The sequence below is a fragment of the Chrysemys picta genome, chromosome 4, assembly GCF_011386835.1.
Source record: "Chrysemys picta bellii isolate R12L10 chromosome 4, ASM1138683v2, whole genome shotgun sequence".
Lineage (NCBI taxonomy): Eukaryota > Metazoa > Chordata > Testudines > Emydidae > Chrysemys > Chrysemys picta.
In genome coordinates this window covers 37,949,917-37,964,190 of record NC_088794.1, presented here as the reverse complement: position 1 = coordinate 37,964,190, position 14,274 = coordinate 37,949,917, and the positions used below count along the sequence as shown (strand labels likewise).

Below are 14,274 nucleotides of genomic sequence, written 5' to 3'. Positions count from 1 at the left end.
GACCTGCAACACTATGCGGTCCCACCAGTCTGTGCTTGTTTCCCTTGCCCAGAATCGGCGTTCCATGGATAGAATCTGCCCCATTAACAACATGATCTCCAAAGCACCGGGGCCTGTGGTTTCACTGAATTCTGTATCTGTGTCTGTGTCCATGTCCTCATCATGCTTGTCGCTGCGCTGCCGCTGCCGCTGCCTCCTCGCCTCGTTTCTCTGGTCCTGGCTGAGCATAAACTCCACGAGAACGCGCGAGGTGTTTACAATATTCATGAGTGCTGTCTTGAGCTCAGCGGGCTCCATGCTTGCCGTGGTATGGAGTCTGCAGTGTTCACCCACCCAGGAAAAAAGGCGCGAAAATGGTTGTCTGCCGTCCGTTGCTTTCATGCAGGGAGGGAGGGAGGGAGGAGGTGAGGCTGTACCCAGAACCACCTGCGACGATGTTTTTTGTCCCATCAGGCACTGGGATCTTAACCCACAATCCCAATGGGCGCGGGAGACTGCGGGAACTATGGGATAGCTATGGAATTGCTACCCACAGTGCAACGGTGCAGAAATCGACGCTAGCCCCGGTACTTGGACGCACACCACCGAAGTAATGTGCTTAGTGTGGCCGCATCCATTTCGACTTTATACAACCTGTTTTTCAAATCCGAATTATCTAAATTCGGATTAATCCCGTAGTGTAGACATACCCTCAGTGAGGTTACAGAACTAGCCTGCCTAGAAATGCTTCCATTTTACTGTAAAAAGGTGACAAAAAGAGAGCGACTCTTTATATTAAAAATAAAAGTGATCTGCCAAGATCCTGATATCCTCTTACATAGGGCTACCATACGTCTGGGTTTCCCCGGACATATCCGGCTTTTCACTCTTTAAATAGCCGTCCGGGGGGGGATTTCTAAAAATCTAAAAATGTCCGGGATTTCCCCCCAGTTGGCTATTTATCAATCGAAAAGCGGCTGACAGGGCGGCCGAACGCCACTCGCACTGGGGCCTCGGCAGCCAAAGCCCCTTCCCGGCTCCCCCAATCCCATGCAGCTCTAGCACGCCGCCCGGCAGCGCTGGGGGGTGGGGCTGTGCACCTGTGAGGGAACACGGTGGCGGGGCTGGCAACGGCGGCCAGAGCCCCTCCCCCCCTCCTCCACAGCCTCAGCACGCCGCCCGGCAGCGCTGGGGGGTGGGGCTGTGCACCTGTGAGGGACCGCGGCGGCGGGGCTGGCAACGGCAGCCAGAGCCCCTCCCCTGCTCCTATGGTAATAGCAAGCAGCCGATGCTGAATGCAGAATGCCATCAGTGTCTCAGTTTAGCCTCTCCACAGCACTTAAACCAGCGCCAAGCCCCTAAGGAGCCACCGAGCATCTAGTTCCCTCCTCCCCATCTCTGAAGTTGTACTGGATGCTTGAGGTAGCTCAGTTCCCCACAGCACACACAAGCCATTGCTCTCCTGAAGGTGTGACTCATCCTCTGAACTTTGAGCCTCTTGCCTCTACCCCCATAAGCCTTCCGAAAAATGACTAAAGGCTCACAGCCTCTGCGGATAGCTCTTCTCCAGGAGTGACTCCCTCACTTTCCCTTCCTTTACACTTCTTTCCCCTGCAAGCTCCCAGCAGCTTCGCTTCACCAACTGCATCATTACATTCCCTGATGGGATTGAAGGAGGAGAGGAAATGTGTGCCTTGGCAGCCAGGATCACAAGATTACAACCTGGGGACCCAACCCTACAAACCCTTCATCCTACGAGTAGTCCCATTGCCCTCAGTGGAACTACTTGTACAGCACACAATGAAATATTTGCAGGATAGGGCTTCTAGCTTTACTCAGCTGGATTAAGTCAGCCAAGTAGGACTGAGCTCCCATTAATCTCACTTGGGACTAAACAATGAGCCCTTTGCCAACTGACTCCTCAAGAGCCCCAGCAGCCGTCTGCTTCTGGTTCCATCCCTGCACTGCTGCCTCACTAAAGTTTAGGCGAGGGACTGTTGGAGCAGCAGCAGCTGGAACATGCTATCACTCTACTACTTACAGCTTATGCAACTTGGGACGTTAACACCATTACACATGGGTGCTGGAACTAGGGGTGCTGTTGCACTCCCTGGCTTGAAGTGGTTTCCATCATATACACGGTTTACAGTTTAGTTCAGCACACCCACTACACAAATTGTTCCAGCACCCCTGCCATTACATTACAATTCACAGTCTCTAGGCCAAAGTGGAGAGATGAAAGAGTGTCTCCCAACAAAGTTCTTTATCCAGAAGCACTGGTAACTAGTTTGGTCGCATTTTGAATTAAGGGTTAATAGATATGTTAATCAATGGTTAATCCATTGTTAGAGAGTTTGACAGGTCAACAGGTTGCTTATAAAAATTATGTATCTATACTAGGGCTGTTGATTAATCACAGTTAACTAATGAGATTAACTCAAAACATTAATCGCGATTAAAAAAAAGAGTCATGATTAATCACAGTTTTAGTCACACAGTTAAACAATAGAATACCAATTGAAATTTATTAAATATTTTGGATGTTTTTCTACATTTTCAAATATTTTGATTTTAATTACAACACAGAATACAAAGTGTACAGGGCTCACTTTATATTTTTTATTACAAATATTTGCACTATAAAAATGATAAATAGTATTTCAATTCACCTCATAAAAGTACTGTAGTGCAATCTCTTTATTGTGAAAGTGCAACACACAAATGTATTTTTTTTGTTACGTAACTGCACTCAAAAATAAAGCAATGTAAAACTTTAGAGCCTACACGTCCAATCAGTTCTACTTCTTGTTCAGCCAATTGCTAAGAGAAATACGTTTGTTTACATTTACGGGAGATAATGCTGCCCGCTTCTTATTTATAATGTCACCAGAAAGTGAGAACAGACATTCGCACGGCACTTTTGTAGCTAGCATTGCAAGGTATTTACATGCCAGATATGCTAAACATGCATATGCCTCTTCATGTTTTGGCCACCGTTCCAGAGGACATGCTTACGATGCTCATTAAAAAAAATAATGCATTAACTAAATTTGTGACTGAATTCCTTGGGGGAGAATTGTATGTTTCCTGCTGTTTTACCTCCATTCTGCCATATATTTCATGTTATGACAGTCTCAGATGATGACCCAGCAAGTTGTTCATTTTAAGAACATTTCCACTACAGATTTGACCAAATGCAAAGAAGGTACCAATGTGAAATTTCTGAAGATAGCTACAGCACTCAACCCAAGGTTTAAGAATCTGAAGTGCCTTCCAAAATCTGAGAGGGACGAAGTGTGGGGCATGCTTCCAGAAGTCTTAAAAGCGCAACACTCTGATGCAGAAACTATAGCACCCAAACCACCAAAAAGGAAAATCAACCTTGTGTTAGTGATATCTGACTCAGATGATGAAAATGAACATGCGTCGGTTTGCACTGCTTTGGATTGTTATTGAGCAGAACCAGTCATCAGCATGGACGCATGTCCTCTAGAATGGTGGTTGAAGCATGAAGGGACATATGAATCTTCAGCATATCTGGCACATAAATATCTAGCGAAGCCAGGTATAACAATGCCATACAAATGCCTGGTCTCACTTTCAGCACTGTAAATGCTGCCCACTTCTTATCATCTCCTGCAAATGTAAACACAGTTGTTTGTCTGAGCGATTGGCCATACAAGAAGTAGGACTGAATGGACTTCCGAAACGCTGAAGTTTTACATGGTTTTATTTTTGAATGCAGTTATTTTTTGTACATAATTCTACACTTGTAAGTCCAACTTTCATGATAAAGAGATTGCACTGCAGTACTTGTATTAGGTGAATTGAAAAATATGATTTTTTTTACAATGCAAATATTTGTAATAAAAATAAATATAAAGTAAGCACTGTACACTTTGTATTCTGTGTGGTAATTGAAATCAAAATATTTGAAAATTTAGAAAAAACATCCAAAAATATTTAAATAAATGGTTTTCTATTATTAACAGCACGATTAATTTTTTTAATTGCTTGAGTGTCCTAATCTGTACTATTCTCTACCAGTGTGTTTCTAACCACCTACGAACACATACTATGTCTGCAGTGAAGAGTGGACGTTTCAGATGCAATGGTGGGATGCAGCAGTGTTTCTGGTTTTGTAACTATCAATAAGGCGGGGGCGAGGATGCATTTGGGAGCAAGCCAATTGCTCCTTCAAGATACAGGGGGAGATTTTCAAAAGGCAGAGAAGGCAATCAGGGCACCCAACTCCTACCGAAAGCTAGTGGTATGCCTTTGAAAAATCTCACCGCTAGGAGATATTTGTGAAAGTGCACGTGCCTGTAGAAATCTCCCTATTAGAGAATATAATTATGAGCAGAGTGGGTAGGTGCTTATGCAAACATTTCCCTACTAGAGGGTGAGAGAGAGAAAGATCACCTTAACCACCCACACCATTTTTATTCTTCAGAGAGGGATGGTATGAGTCAACCACCCTTTTTAAAAACAGCACCAGGTAAGGGGAAAACAGGATTGGCATGCATGTGTATATGATGCATGAGCAGATTGTGTGCCCAGCTCTAATGCAAAGAAAGCATGCCCGTGCATATTGCCTTACTGCTCCACAACAGAGGTCTCAAACTGCTACTCAGGAAGTGCCCCCCTGCCTTAAGCTGCTGAAAGACAACCTTGTTGTCTTTTGAAGAGCTGAAAGGGTTAAATACTATTTTCTGGATGGTCATGTACACAATCAGAACAGAGGTTCAAAATGAAGAAGGTTGCAGAAAGCAGCTAAGATTAGATAGATTTAAAACAACAAACTAAAAGAGCCAACAAATAAAATCTTGTTATGTCCTAGGGTGACCAGACAGCAAGTGTGAAAAATCGGGACGGGGGGGGGGGGTAATAGGAGCCTGTATAAGAAAAAGACCCAAAAATCGGGACATCTGGTCACCCTATTGGGAAGCCAATTCAAAACAAGCAGATAAATGGAACTGGTTGGAGATAGTGAGAAGCTAAAGCACATCAAAAAGAGTATTTCCTGTGGAAAACCCCAGCTTCAAGTGGCTTTCAACAAGGAATGAAAACATGAATGGGGACAGCAGCTGCCCATTGGCACATGAATTTGTAGCAATAGGTGCATCCAACAGTCAAGGTCCAGGGCCTGCATCATGTGAGAATTTCCCCCTCCTTCCACTGTGCTTCACTGCAGGCTCCTCCCCTCCCCACGGCAGCACCCCAGGGAGCTCTTTTATTAACTGACATTTAACAGGCACTCTGAAGCTTTGGCCTCACTACTAAATCAAAGCAGCAACTGAAGGGGGGGCGCGCGGACACAACCAAAACTCTCCTAACATTAAAACAACATCCAGCTGCTCCACTCCCTTTGCCAACATGGAATGGAGAAACTTGGAGAACATAAACACAGTGAACAAGCATGCACGCCAGCCTTGTCACGGGGAAAGCAGCTTCATTTCTGGGAAGAAAGATAGAGCCTTCCAGCATACCACACCCAATGAGCAAAGATGTCTAGTGCTACACCCCATATCCCTTACAGCTTCCCATACAGCCTCTCCTTGCTGGTTTCAGCGCTCTCCCCACCGTTGGTAAAACGGATTGAGTTGGTTGTCACTTTACCTCCCTCACATGTATTCCCCTGTATAATGGCCTCTGCAGAACAGATCTCCACAGGCAGACAAAATGGCCAATCTGCCTCCTACCAATCCCTGCAGCCTCACCAGATCTACCAACTAAGCAAGGCTTCTTCCCCAGACAGCTCTACTGCTGCCTGCTATCCTATAGTCATGCCAACATTTGTTAAAAATACCCTAGTACATTTTGGGAATAAACCCTCACACTAGACACTAAAATATACTGCAAGGGAAAGAACACAGCAGGCCAGTCTACGTTACAGAAGCTCCTGACTGTGGAATGGAAATGTTGAGGGGGAAGGGTGGGGGGAGAAAAGGCAGGGTATGGTGTACCGAGAAGGAATGTCTTAATTATAAAAATCATCCCAGGCTCCAGACTCGGAGTGGCAGGGAGCAGCTGAAGGAAATGCTCCACTACTATTACTGAATGGGAATTACAGTCATCACAGGGAAGCTAGGTGGATCTGTTACTGACTATAGCTCATGAAATTTTAAATAAAGAGATCACATCCATTCTTGAGTGTCAGGCAGGCCAGTGGTAAGGTGCTCCTATACTTTAAGTCTGATAGGCCTGTCATAACTATAAATGGAAGGGTAACAGCCCTCCTGTGTACAATACTATAAAATCCCTCCTGGCAGAGACTCCAAAATCCTTTTACCTGTAAAGGGTTAAGAAGATCAGGTAACCTGGCTGACACCTGACCCAAAGGACCAATAAGGGGACAAGATATTTTCAAATCTTGCAAAAAGAAGAACAGGAGAACTTGTGGCACCTTAGAGACTAACAAATTTATTAGAGCATAAGCTTTCGTGGACTACAGCCCACTTCTTCGGATGCATATAGAATGGAACATATATTGAGGAGATATATATACACACATACAGAGAGCATAAACAGGTGGGAGTTGTCTTACCACCTCTGAGAGGCCAATTAATTAAGAGAAAAAAAACTTCTGAAGTGATAATCAAGCTAGCCCAGTACAGACAGTTAGATAACAAGTGTGAGAATACTTACAAGGGGAGATAGATTCAATGTTTGTAATGGCTCAGCCATTCCCAGTCCTTATTCAAACCGGAGTTGATTGTGTCTAGTTTGCATATCAATTCTAGCTCAGCAGTCTCTCGTTGGAGTCTGTTTTTGAAGTTTTTCTGTTGTAATATAGCCACCCGCAGGTCTGTCACTGAATGACCAGACAGGTTAAAGTGTTCTCCCACTGGTTTTTGAGTATTTTGATTCCTGATGTCAGATTTGTGTCCATTAATTCTTTTGCGTAGAGACTGTCCGGTTTGGCCAATGTACATGGCAGAGGGGCATTGCTGGCACGTGATGGCATATATCACATTGGTAGATGTGCAGGTGAACGAGCCCCTGATGGTATGGCTGATGTGATTAGGTCCTATGATGATGTCACTTGAATAGATATGTGGACAGAGTTGGCATCGGGGTTCCAGGAACCTATCCTTGTAACAAACCCCGATGCCAACTCTGTCCACATATCTATTCCAGTGACATCATCATAGGACCTAATCACATCAGCCATACCATCAGGGGCTCGTTCACCTGCACATCTACCAATGTGATATATGCCATCATGTGCCAGCAATGCCCCTCTGCCATTCCAGTTATCCAGATAGCTGTAGTGTGACTGTATGACCCGTTGTTTTGACAGGGAAGAGTGGTGTGCTGGTGTTATGGGAGTTCTATCAACACAACCAGAGACTGTTTTTAGTATCATCTGAATCAGTACAGATCAGCAGCCTGCCATTATATTGGGGTTGTCACATGCAGTCTACTGAGGGCCTTATGAGAGAAGTGGATGGTGGTTCTAGGAGCAATTCTCCACCTACAGGGGACAGCATTCTTATTTCCAAGTCTCTTCTCGTTCTCAAAACGAGAAGGGATTATCTCCACACCTCTAAACCCCAGAGCTCTCTGAGTATCCCATACTGGTGACAGCCCCCTCACCCTTCCCTTTCTCCAGCATTTGGAAGGGGGCTGCCCCTTAAAATATCTCCACCTTGTGGAGAAGTGTATGTGCAGATATTGAAGACGTCTTGTCCGAGTGGACAGTAGTGAGGAAGAAGCTATGGGACTCATTCTCCTTTCACACCAGTGTGGGGCGGAAATCAGGTAAACTTCCATTAAAGTCAACAGAGTTAAACTGGAGCAGATCGGAGGAGAATCCGACCCATACACAGTTTTGTCTTGAACAGGAATGGAGGATAATTTTTCCAGATGTCCTCCTCCTCCAGGTCCCCAGCCATGATAGCATCTCTTTCCTGTTTGTCTACCCCCGAGAATGGAGGAATGCTTGGTCCACACCCAGTACCCTGCAGTCATCACCTCCCCCACACATAGCATCCTCAGCATTCCCCTTGCAGAAACACAGCTCGTTTCAGATACAGAGTGCAAAGTCAAACCTCATACGAAAAGGGGACCTTGAAAAGCAGACATCCTGCTCAAGCCAATGCACTAAGACTTGAGCTGCTGCTCGAGTGCAGACAAGCACAGTCAAATAAGGGTCTCCTCTTTCCAACAAGTCAGAATGCTGACCAAATTACTGAAATCACATTAAACCTAACACACTCGCACACGCCTGGAAAACATGAGTCATGCTGGTCTCCACAATTTATTTTCCATTGCCGACTCTTCCTTCAGCTGCTCCATATCCCTGCTGCAGAGAAGCAACAATCCCAAAATACAGCTATAACAAGCAATCCCTCCTCCCCCTTATGTCCAGACCCATCACACAACTCCCTCCTGAAGTTAAAGGTATTTAAAGGATACTACTGAAAATGGGACAGGGGAAATTCTCTTTACGGCTTGCACAAAAAAGCTGGATATTTTTTAAAGATGCTTTTCATTTTAACCCCTTTGACTCTAGGATCTGAGATACATGCAATACAGGTTACATTTAATCAAACAGGATTTGCACCTGCATCTCATATCTTGCTAGTATGAGATATTTTAGCCTATACTTTATTCCATATATTGCCATAATGAGCATTGTGACGGGTTGGATCACAAAAACCCCCTTGGGAACTGCCAACTGATGTGCCAAGACTACTTCTGCCCCTGCTTTCCCTGCCAGCCTGGGACTCCATGTAGATAAATCTCTGATAATTTTCATATGACTTTACATTGTGCCTCTTCATATAACCTTGTAGTGGGTCTACCCACGTGTGACCTCTGTTTTCATGGGACTTTGTATCAAAGCCTCATTTAGAAACTTTGCATTGCCCTTGGTATAATATTATAGCCCCTAAGGATAGAATAAGATAGAAGAAAAATTTCTTTTTGCTAGCAGTAGAACAAGAGCTCTCTCTCCCCCCCCCCCCACTCTTAATCAATTGCCCTGTTGAATGAATGAGGTGTGGATGAGCAAGGCATGGAAGGCAGCACCTCCAGACAGCCTCAACTGTCTGGGAGCCAGACCCAAGGACAATAAAATGTGTCAAGTGGGCTCATTAAAAACAAGCAGACATACCCACGGCCTCGGGGGTTAGAAGCAAGCACCTTCTTTTGGAAATACACTCTTTGCAGCATTGGGACAACACTCAAAAGAAAGCAGCACAAATGGACACAGACACAGAGTCTGAATATTGTATAGATTTGCATAAGAGAAAAGCTGCTATAAAAGTAAGGTGTCTTGCAGAGGACCCCGGGTCTCGTCTTGTCAACATGGGAGCATAGATCCGGATCCGCAGAAGCCCGGCTCCACCCCCTCCCCCATCTAACTCACCTGGCCGGTAAAGTTAAGGGGAGCAACTAATTAGTAACAACAAGACGGAGTGTGTTTGTGTGTGTAAGATATTATATGCATATGATACAGTGTTAATAAATACATGTATTACTAATAAATGTGGCGTTTTGTCTTATTCCCCCTAAAAAGATCCTGTGCAGTACTTTAAGTACAACATCCAGCACTCTGTCTTGTTGAGCCAGACACGCCAGTCTGCTCCGACGCAAACTCAGGGTCTGAACCACGTGTCCCAAAGCTGCAGACTTAACTGAAAGCAACTTAGAGAAAAGTGTTCCTGCCCTTAACACTCAGATGTCCAACTCCAAATGGGGTCTAAATCTCAAATAAATCAGTTTTGCCCTGTATAAAGCTTACACAGGGTAAACTCAAATTGTTCGCCCTCTATAACACTGATAGAGAGATATGCACAGCTGTTTGCCCCCCTCAGGTATTAATACATACTCTGAGTTAATTACTAAGTAAACATTGATTTTATTAAATACAGAAAGTAGGATTTAAGTGGTTCCAAGTAGTAACAGACAGAACGAAGTGGATTACCAAAATAAAATAAAAAACATTCAAGCCTAGTATATTACTACTATAGTACATTCAAGTATAGTAATAAAACTGAATTACACTAGGCCCTCAGTTATATTTCATATTTCTAGTTTCAGATAAAAGAGTGATACATTTATACAAATAGAATGACGACACTTAGTAGATTATAAGATTTGTAATGATACCTTACAAGAGATCTTTTCAATGAAGCATATTCCAGTTACATTATAGACCTACTCATTAGCATATTTTCATAAAATCATAGAGTGCAACATCACAAGCATACATTATGTTTTTAGGATGCCTGCTGTGACACATGACTAGAAAAGGTTAAACATTGTGCAAAATAAATAACCCACAGAAGACATGTGGGGAGATAATGTTTGTGTTTTTGTGTATTTACATATGTATGAGTAGGGCGGACAATGTAATCAACAGTCCCTGTCTATACTGCATTCTGATAATTCAGAGGTCAAAAGAACATCCTACCATGTAAATGAATTGTAAGCACAGGATCTCTCGGTATTAATCTCTTTGAAATGTACTGTGAATGGTGGAGGAACAAGCAAATGGCCTTATGTTAACTCATATAGCTAAGTACCGGTGATGGACCCTCCTTCAAAGTCATCCAGATTACCTTTTGTTCCCTGAGGAATTCCAACTTGTCAAAAGACATGAAATTGTATAAAAGATGCTTGGGTCCTGATTCTGTCATCTCAGATTTGCTTAGACTTCATCGGGGAAGTTTGAATCGCAAGACTGAGGTCCCAGTTATGCTAGTACACCCTGAATATGAGATTTGGACATTGGACTACGACCTATGAACTGAATTCTAAAGGAACTCTTTGCACCTACGAAGCTCACCATCTCTGCTATGAATCTGCACCTCAATGAATTGAGCTCATGTCTCTCTCGTTTGTTTTTTAGAAAATGTTAGTTTAGTTAATAAGAATTGGCTGTACCATGTATTTGGGTAAGATCTGAAATATTCATTAACCTGGGAGGTAACATGTCCGATTCTTTGGGATTGGTAGAACCTTTTCTTTTATATGATTAAATACGATTTACAGAAATCATCATCATATTTGACGTGGGTACCTGGATGGAGGCCTGAGGTTGGATCACTTTAAGGGAACTCTGTTTGGACTTCTGAGTAACCAGTGAGGAAATAAAGAAGATGTTTTATGCTGGCTTGGTAAATCTGAGGCCTTGGCTACACTTGCAGATGTACAGCGCTGTGAGTTAAACCTGACTGACTTTGAGCAGCTGAGTAGGGAGAGCGCTACAGTCTGTCCACACTGACAGCTGCCCAGCACACTATCGTGGCCACATTTGCGGCAATTGCAGTCCTATTGGGAGCGGTGCATTATGGGCAGCTATCCCACAGAGCACCTTTTCCCATTCTGGCGCCGTGGGTTGTGGGCGTGGGTGCGGGGGATTCTGGGTCCTGTCCCAATGCCCCGTGATGCATTGCTCTGCATCCCAGAAATCCCTTTGTTTCCGTCCACCTCTGGCGCCATCTTTCAACAGTTTCTGTGTAGCGCGATCTGTCTGCGGGAAATGGAGTCCAAACTGCTGAGGCGTATGCTGACGAGTCTCGCCAGCACATCACGTTTGGCTGTCGAACTATTCCTTAAGATCCAAAGTGACAGTGAGAGTGAGGGGGAGGATTCCGACGATGCTATCGAGACGCGTTACGCGTACGACACGAAATTGCTTGTGGCATTCATGGACATGCTTAGCACCGTGGAATGCCGCTTTTGGGTTCGGGAAACAAGCACCGAGTGGTGGGATCACATCGTCATGGAAGTCTGGGATGACGAGCAGTGGCTGCAGAACTTTCGGATGAGAAAAGCCACTTTCATGGGACTGTGTGAGGAGCTTGCCCCCACCCTGCGGTGCAAGGACATGAGATTGAGAGCTGCACTATTCCGCATCTAGGCATGCATGCTTAACCCTCCTATCCCAAAGAGCCCGCACTGAAAAAATTCCTTACCGAAAAAGAAAAACCACTTACTGGGAACCTGCTCTTCTGTTTGTCCTCCACCAAGTACCGGCCGCTGCGACTGGTTACCATCCTCCTGGCTCGAGAAGAGCTCCTGGCTGCATGGCTCCAGGGATTCCGGGGTGTCTCCATCCGGCCCACCACCATCGCTCCCATTTTCCTCTTCCTCCTCCTTTTCCTCCTCCCCCCCCCACCCCCACCGGCTCTGAAGTGTCCATGGTGGTGCTCGGAGTGAAGGTGGGGTTAACCCCAAGTATCGCATCCATCTCCTTGTAGAATCTGCAGGTCGCGGGGGGAGCAACCGAGCGGCCGTTCGCGTTGCGGGCTTTGCAGTAGGCACTCCGCAGCTCCTTGACTTTAACCCTGCACTGCAGGGCGTCCCGGTCATGGCCCCTTTCCATCATGTCCTTTGATACCTTCCCGAAGGTATCGTAATTCCTACTGCTGGAGTGCACTGGACAGCTTCCTCCCCCCAGAACACTGATGAGGTCCAGCAACTCGCCATTGCTCCATGCTGGGGCTCGCTTGGCGCGTGGAGGTATGGTCACCTGGAAAGATTCGCTGATAGCACTCCACGCCACGCCGGGCTGAGCAAACAGGAAGGGGATTTTTAAAATTCCCGGGAAATGTAAAGGGTCGGTCACATGGTTGGTTACTTGAGGCCAGGGCAGTAGAGTTTGAACTGATGACCAGAGTGGCTAGAACAGGCATTGTGGGATACTGCCGAATAATTCTGGAGGCCATTCACCGTGCATTGGGCGGCCACACTGGCGCCGCAGTGGCAGCGCTGCACTTGCTATTCCTCTCGGAGAGGTGGAGTACATGCAGCGCTGCAACCAAGGAGGTACAGCGTTGCAAATGCCTTGCCAGTGTGGACGAGGAGTGAGTTACAGCGCTGGTGGTGGCTTTACAGGGCTGCAGCTCGCAAGTGTAGCCAAGGCCTAAGTATTGGAATATCCACCAGCTTTTGGGGTTTGGCTGCCCCATTCTTTGCAGGTCACCCTAACTGAGTAACCATTGCTGGCTCCTCACTAGGACCCCAGTCACACCTGCATATGAACAATGCTTTCTGTTTGCATTTCTGGGTGTGTCATGCTTCACTGGAACAGGACAAGTTGTGCAGGTACCACCGCCAATGGAGATGCATACAAACCTCACTCCCTCCACACCCACCCACCTACTTCTTTCCTGGCACTACTTACCAATATAGAATGTATTAGGGGCCTGCTTGTCACCTAGGTGCAAGTACAGGATATTTGTGGTCTGCGAATCATGACGGAGCCAGAGTGCCACACCAAGAATGATTCCTCCTGCGAGCTGGGTAGAAACCAGAGAGAAGGGTACATAATTAGCAACACTCTTATTTCATCACATGTCCCATCATACAGTCTATTTACATACAATAGAAGTCCTTCATAGGCCTAACCCAACATGCAGGGCACTGGCAAAACATATACAGACATCTCTCTCTCTACTAAGCTTGTCCAATATATGGCTCATATACACAGAGGCACAGGATTCATAAAAACAGCTCACTTGGGGTGCCTTTTGTCCAATATATTGGCCATACGCTCGCCGCCTAATGGCATTGTATATTTCCAATTAGGAGTTCTCCCACTGATTCTGCAGCCTCTCTGCACACAGATCTTTCCCCAGATCCCCTGAGAGTTACACATGAGGGGTTGCAGAATAAGGCCCTTCATCCCCAATAGGCTTCATTACTAGTCTATCAAGGCTGAGTTTGAAGAGCAGAGCGACAGATTTCAAGGCTGAATGACAGGTCTGTTCCAGGCACAGGAGTGGCTCCAAAATGCCTATCCCAGTCTATCTCGCAACTAGTAGCTGCTCAAGAGTATGCATTTCTTTTTATGTTTGGCTAAATAATTTTCAAAACCTATGGGCTAAGTCCAGCACTCTCTTTTGCTGGAGGTTGGAAGGAAAAGGAGGAGCGAGTCTCCTACCCTAGCAGCACATGGCCAGTATTTCAATGTAACAATTCCCCCGAGTGCTAGGCCAGAGCATGACTAACATGCCTTCTGGCTCTCCAAAACCACAAAGGCCAGGATCTGTCATAATTGGGTGTCGGGCATGATGCCCCTAGGGATAGTCTATCTCTGGTTCCCATTAGGAACAGGGGCAGAGTGCACTGCACAGCACAGCACGTTTCCCCAGCAGTCCTGAGCCATCCTGTTCTTGATAGGAAGATTTGGGAGTCTTGTAACATCACCAGCTCCTGTTCCTTCACTCTCTGCCTCACTAACTCCTGCTCAGTGCAGCTGAAGCATCCTGCCTCTGATCACTTGTTCCCAGTGCTGTTCTTACATTTATCCTGGATGTTAGCCATTGGGTATAAGAA

General features: G+C 45.6%; 1 protein-coding gene across 1 annotated transcript in view; it reads right to left on the bottom strand.

The window, feature by feature from the left end:
• The window catches only part of CD81 (CD81 molecule), an 81,677-nt gene that overhangs the window by 41,201 nt on the left and 26,202 nt on the right, over positions 1 to 14,274 (bottom strand). Inside the window, exon 2 of the mRNA XM_005288985.5 lies at positions 13,121 to 13,235. Coding sequence (XP_005289042.2) covers positions 13,121 to 13,235 — 115 coding nt within the window. The remainder of the gene's footprint in view (positions 1 to 13,120; positions 13,236 to 14,274) is intronic.